Source organism: Cariama cristata, unplaced genomic scaffold (genome assembly GCF_000690535.1).
Source record: "Cariama cristata isolate BGI_N322 unplaced genomic scaffold, ASM69053v1 Scaffold45395, whole genome shotgun sequence".
Taxonomy (NCBI): domain Eukaryota; kingdom Metazoa; phylum Chordata; class Aves; order Cariamiformes; family Cariamidae; genus Cariama; species Cariama cristata.
The window spans coordinates 1-6,672 of NW_009618938.1; the positions used below are offsets into that span (position 1 = coordinate 1).

The following is a 6,672-nucleotide window of genomic DNA, read 5'->3' on the forward strand; positions in this document are numbered from 1 at the left end:
TGCTGCGTTTCAGAGGACGAGCCTGAAACCGCGGGGAGGGCCGCCGGGGGTGCCGGATGGGAGGAGGTAGGGAGGGAAGCGCCTCAGTGCAGGGATGTGGGCATGGCGCCTTCCGACCGGTCCCTCCGCACCTGGCTGCTGCTGGTTTCCGTGTGTCTTGGGCGGGTTCCTCCCCCGCGGCCGTTCCACCTCCACTTCCAGCCTCGTAGCATCCTCGTAGTTCTGCTATATATTCATATAATGCTATTCATTATTCTGCTATATATTCATTAAAGACTGCCACGAAAGTAGAAGGAAAATTGTGAAGTACTGATTGAGTTGCAAATATTGAGACTATAATGCTGAAATAGAATAGTAATAAATGATAATATTTTTAACAAAATATCATAAGAGAACCAAATGCAGTTTTATAGCTGTATGGACAGGAAAGTCAGTATCGCTGCTTTCCAGCATGTCACAGTTCAGGGTCTGTAAGAGATCAAGGGCCAAACAGGTAAACAAACTGACAAATAACCAAATGAGATCGCAGTGCAGTGATGTGACACAAAGGCTGTTGCCTGTGGATGAGTAAAAGTAGAGAGATGTAAGGAAAATAATGAGATGTGAGGAGAAGTGTTTGGTTTTTACCTGTGGATACAGCACTGGAGTGATTGATACTCGAATACATCCAGTGTGTGTGCACGTTCTCTCTCTCTTTCATTTTTATATCTATATATCCAATTATACGTATCATTATATTTTCTATGTGTATATATAAAAGTGTGTTAAAAAATGAAACTATGGTGGCAGTGTGATAGGGTTCTTGCTAATTTTCAGAAATACGTTGAATAAATCTTGTTCTTAACAGCCATCACAGCAACAAATACTTTCACTGAATACTTCCATGTTCACAGCATTTGCAGCCAACTGTAGCCCACTTTTCAATGTAAATATTTACAATTTAAATACAAGAAATATATCAGCATTCAAAATTAATCCTAAAACTATCACCTGGCTAAAAGCTGGTACCTCTTGCAAATAGAAAAGGAGTTTGAAATCAATTTCAACATTATTTGACATCATCTTTCAGTGAGGATGGAAAAGACCAACCAAAGTGACTTGGTGGAGAAACTGTGTAGATGACTAGGTTACATGAAATTGTCTAACTTAAGTAATTTGGCATGATTTCTTCTCTCCAGGATTTCAAAACCTACGTTGATCAAGCTTGTAGAGCTGCAGATGAATTTGTCAACATTTATTATGAGACAATGGATAAAAGAAGAAGGGTATGTAGCTATTTTGACAATCATTAGAACTGTCTTGTGCATTTTGTGCTTGCATTTCTAACTAGCGTTACCCTTGAAAGCACGTGAACATTGGTTAGCCTGTATTGTATGGGCCAAGTTGAGAACTCTGTCCCTTCTTAGACTGCCCTGTAGAGGATTCTCTTGCTGTGTAGCATTGTTGTAAAAGGGGCCCTTTTAGAAAGTGCCTTAGACTTCTTCATTATAATAGTTCAGTTCGTGCCCAACTGTGTTTTACAGGTACAAGATTTGGTCAATATGGGAAGTTAAAACTTGCTTTATTTGGCTCCGAGGTCAGGATTTAGCCTCTTTTTTTCCAAACTTCTTTTTTTAGCAGTTATCACTTCTGTTTCTGGGAGTCGTCAGGAGTGCCTGAGAATAAAGTGGAAGCAGCTCTCTCTGGCTCTAAAAGTCTTCATGGACCACATTGATGTGGTATCGTGTAACAGATATTTGCACCAAAAGAGAGCTGTGGAGACTGTGCTTGGAATTTTAAATGTATTATAATTGTCAATTAATCACTTTTAGATTATATGAAAGTGTCAGCAGTTGCATGTTACTTCATAGTCACTTTGCGCATAAGAAGATTAGGCAGACGTGTCAACAGCTTGAAGGAGAGTTAGGCAGTTACTCAACTGTTACAGTTTATGAAACGTTTGGGAAGTTCTGGTCTAGTTCACTTTTTTTTTTTAACCTGAAATTATACTTTCTTGACATAATCTGCGTTGTGTGCACACACACCCCTCAAAAAAAAAAAATCAGCGATAAACTTACTCTGGAGAGGTAGCACTATCCTTTTGTTAGCAACTAGTTCAGTTCTATCACTAACTTTGTTAAAGGAATCTCATCAGTATTTAAATTTGGAGGCATATGGGTCACTATGCAACTTGTCAAGGAGAATGTTTCAGTTATTTTTAAGTCTTGGTCAGGAGCACTAATTGCTAAAAAAAGCTAATATTTTAGGAGAGCGTTTTATCTATTGAAGTAGCAGAAGAAATCAATAATTCACAACATAGAGATTCAAATAATACTATTTTTTTTGCATTGTTCATTGTATGTGTTTACACATGTTCCCCAAATATTTTTTTTCATAATCACTCAGGCTTTAACAAGACTTTATTTGGACAAAGCAACATTAGTTTGGAATGGTAATGCAGTATCCGGGCAAGAAGAATTGAATAAATTTTTTGAAATGTTGCCATCTAGTGAATTCCAAGTTAATGTGTTGGACTGCCAGCCTGTTCATGGTAAGGTTGTATTACAATTTACTTATTTTTCAGTCTCTTCATAACTGTTGAAAATGAGATGCAATTATAATGGTACTTAATATTTCTTTTGGAACAAGCTTAGAGGAAAATACTGAAGGTTGAAACGTCAAGTTGTGCATAAGTAAAGCACAAATCAAGAGATGCAGCAACTCCACACTTTATCTGATGTCTGGGAAAATATTTTAAGAACTTTTTCATTAAGACCATATTCAGATGTGATGTACTTTCATGTATTGAAAAAGTCTGGATTATCAGGTTATGTTGTCCTTGACAATGTCTTAAGAGTCAAGAGACCTCTCCTGTAGCCTCTCATACTGACCTGCGGTATAATGTGGAACAAATCATTAACCTGTATGTACTTCGATTTCTTTACATCTAGAATAGATGTTAAATTCTTTAGATTTCTGATTAATAACTGCTAAAGAAAGGCTTACGTAATTGAGAAGTTCATAAATTACTTCAAATGGATATTTTGCGAATATAAGTAAGGAGAAAGCCTGTGGTCAAGCATGCTTGCTTTGCTCTGCGGTAAAAAAGATATAATCTCTAATAGCAGGGGAGAAAAGTGTATGCAACTTGCTAAATATAAATATGTATATACATGTATATCTCAAATAATGAGACCTTATTCTAAGCAAAAACTTAGTGCTCTAAAATGAACAACATGAGGTGAAAATAGAAAAGACGTTAAAGAGCAGTGTCGGGGAGTGAATATGCCGTTGTCTGATGCAACAAAAATGATGCACCAAAACTGTACTCTTCATGAATGTGTGAGCGATTGTCAGCCTATAACTAGTATGACCAGAACTGAATGAAACTTCTATATACTTTCCTACTTTACCCGTTAGTCTTTGAGTTGTTTTCTTTATACTTTTTCTCCTTGCGAAGAGCAAGCAACTCAAGGCCAGACGACAGTCCTCGTGGTGACAAGTGGGACAGTAAAATTTGATGGCGACAAGCAGCGCTACTTCAATCAGAACTTCTTGCTGACAGCACAAGCCACGCCTACCAACACAGTGTGGAAGATCGCCAGTGACTGTTTCCGCTTTCAGGACTGGGCCAGTTAGTGAGGATTGGCTACGGGAAGTGACCTTTCTCATTTGACACGTTGAAGTTAGGTGTACGGACAGCCGTTCTGCACGCATAGGGAACACTTGCTCTTCGTGTTGCATCTGTCATTATGGAAGGTCTACAGATGTTTCAGGGTTGATCCCAATGACCATGGGTTTAGTAGTAAACGATCTTAAAATGTGAGAGGTTGCTCGTGTTGGTTGAACCTAATAAAATGCTGAAGGCAGCGAGCTGTGTTGGAATCATTCGTAAAATGCCTTATATGCAGTGATGCTGCCACTTCCATACTTCTTGTATGTAATGCTGAATTCTGAAACTCTACTATTTGAACACAAAATCCTCTTAATGTACAATTCTGACCAAACATGTAAGTTTTGCAACTTGAAAAAATCTGGTTTTACAGTAGCATCTTCCCTCTTTTGAAGAAGATGCTTGTGGCATGTAGATAGAATTCTGAAAGCTACCTGCTCTTGGTTGTAAGAGGCTGGGAAGGATTTACAATGATTTCTACTGTTTGTGAAAGTAGCAAATACAGCTCTTGAGTGTCTAATCTTTCAAATAATCTGTTGGAAAGCTAATGTTACCTTCTCTGATACAAAAGGACTAAATAATCTTGTCAGGTTTCCTTTTGGCTTGAGTTTCTCAGACTTTGGTTGTAGTTAATTTGCGTTGATTTGCATATAGGGCATGCTGAATGATTGAGAGCTCCTGTGCCAGCAGCTCTTGTCACACGCATGTGAAGGACTTCAAACTGATTATTTTTCTTTTGAAGTCTTACAGTGTAAGAAATAGGTCAGTTACATCATTTGTGTTTGCTTTAACTGTTAATTCTGTTGCTAAGAAGTTTGGGCTATTTTTCCCATATTCATTCTGCAAGTTTTGAATCCCTACTGTCTTTTCAGGAAACATTGTAGTAAAAAAGTGGCACTGAAATTGTGTATTACTGTGAAGCCTACAGTTTTTCTCTTCAGTATTGTTATTCAGAACGGGTGCTTTGATTATTTTCAACTTAGAAGAACAGCTCTGAACACAAACACCATCTTCCTCTCATGCAGATTTTTACTGTAGTTTTCATGTTCTTTTTAAATATTACCTTTAATTATTGATTCTGGGTTTTATTTTCTGTTTCTTGCTTTAAATTTGCAGTTTAAAGTTTTCAGCTGCTTTAAAATAATTTTCAAGACAGCAGGTTAAGACTGTCCATCTTAACTTGGGAGTAAATCTGAATATCAGCAGATTTGTTTCAAACTGGTACATTTCTATTTTAAGCTGAGTAAAAAAAAAAAAAAAAAAATCAAAATTTAGCTATATAGGTGAGAGTACACTTGCTTGTAACTGACAATACATGAGGGGAACTTGTAACTCTGATCTTAATATATATTGCTATGACAGGAGCAACCTGGATACAAAAGCACTTACAACTGCAGCTCGCCTGTTTTTATGACTTAAATTGGGAAAAGTCTGAAAATAAGCAATATTTAGCTTGTGTAAAACATCTGAAAACATCTGTAGTTTGCAATACAATCCCACAAATAATGGGATGTTAAGGTGAAATGGGTGGTTTTATTTCCTTTTAAGGCACTCTAGTCTTTATATCAGTAAGTTAGACTTAGTAACCTGTCTCTATTCAGCAGCTGTTTATGTTCTGAACTATTGTGTAACTATTTTTCAGCCTGAAGAATATGAATTCCTGCAAAACAATGCAAGAAGTCCAGAATTTTTGAAAACTGTAAATAATGTAAATATGTTGTTCTTTCTGTATGTAGTGAAGAAAGGATCGCTCTATTTAATTACTGTTTGTTCTTAACAGAACATGCGAGTTTCATATATTTGTATTTCTTCTACAAGTTTGAAAAGAAAACTTAACCTTAAATTTGCCTGTTACTGATACAGCATTGTTGAACTGTGACACTGGCATGGTGTGCTTTTCTTTTTTTAATTTGCTGTTGATTCTGTAAGTAGTGTTACAGATCTGCTTTGCTTACACAAAACAGGTTTTAACTTTTGAAATGTAAGTGATGGCTGCAACTGTAGCTTTTACTTGTTGAACTTTGAAGGCAGTCACCAGAACACACACTTGTATCTGTACTTGATAAGCTTGTCCTGGGAATAAAAACTTACTGGATATTTTTATTCAACTTTTAATTTGTATAGTAGTTTTTAAGCTTTTTCTAGGCAGATTGGGAGATTTGATTTGCCTTATATATTCTAAATGTTACTCTTCTCAATTATTTTCATGCTATTCAAATGCAGGCTGCTTTTAAATCTGACTTCTGCAATTAATATTAAAAAAGTCAAATAAAAAAAGCTACCACTGCCTGGAACATTAGTTAGGAAGCTTACTAACTGGCCTAGCTGGACAAACCCAGTTTAAACTCTTACTTAGTAAGATACGTAGTTGGAATTGGACTTGGTATGCATACAGGGGTTTGTGGAGAGAAATTTATTAGAACATAATCGCTTCAGTCTAGGAAGAAGTGCGAGTTATCTACTGCCTATTTCCATCACTGATGAAGATCGCTTAGAGTGATTCAGTACTACCATTTATAACTGAAAATGCTGGTTTACAAAATATTTTTGTGGAGCATACTAAGTGATAATGTAGCTATTAGATTAAATTAGTGATTTTACAACTGAGTAATGGCACAAACAAAAAAAATCTCTTCCCTACTAGCTGGAGAAGTTGGGGATATTGCAGCTCTGTGCTTGTTAAAACTTCTGTGATGACATTAGCAGAAGAGAACACATAAATGCTTTTTATTCCATTCAGTACAAAACCATTGGGCTGGTTTAGTGTTGCCGGTTGCTGACTCTGCTGTAATATCCGAAATTTGCAACAGGCATCTATAAAGTGAGCATGTTTATGCTCTAAACTGTAAACAGGAGTTAATATTACTATTTTTTGCTGTTTGATACCAAGTTACGTACAACCGGTCAGTGAAACAAAGCCAGCTGAAGAGCTCAGCACTTCCGCACACTAAGTTATGGCTACTGAAGACTTGATAGATCTTCTCTTTTGTGTATATTCCCTGTGTTTTCTTTATCAGTTG

The 6,672-nt window shown here is 36.7% G+C and overlaps 1 protein-coding gene across 1 annotated transcript; it reads left to right on the top strand.

The window, feature by feature from the left end:
- The first annotated feature begins 1,160 nt into the window (after positions 1-1,160).
- NXT2 (nuclear transport factor 2-like export factor 2) lies at positions 1,161-3,803 on the top strand. Its single transcript, XM_009701041.1, has 3 exons — positions 1,161-1,265; positions 2,386-2,530; positions 3,440-3,803. Exons 1-3 carry the CDS (start codon positions 1,161-1,163, stop codon positions 3,616-3,618), a joined length of 429 nt encoding a protein of 142 aa, XP_009699343.1. The 3' UTR covers positions 3,619-3,803.
- The last annotated feature ends 2,869 nt before the right edge of the window (positions 3,804-6,672 follow it).

Coding starts and splice junctions, on each gene's coding strand:
- NXT2 (XM_009701041.1), top strand. CDS start 1,161: ATGATTTCTTCTCTCCAGGATTTCAAAACCTACGTTGATCAAGCTTGT. Junction 1,266..2,385: donor CAATGGATAAAAGAAGAAGG/GTATGTAGCTAT, acceptor ATAATCACTCAG/GCTTTAACAAGACTTTATTT. Junction 2,531..3,439: donor GGACTGCCAGCCTGTTCATG/GTAAGGTTGTAT, acceptor CTCCTTGCGAAG/AGCAAGCAACTCAAGGCCAG.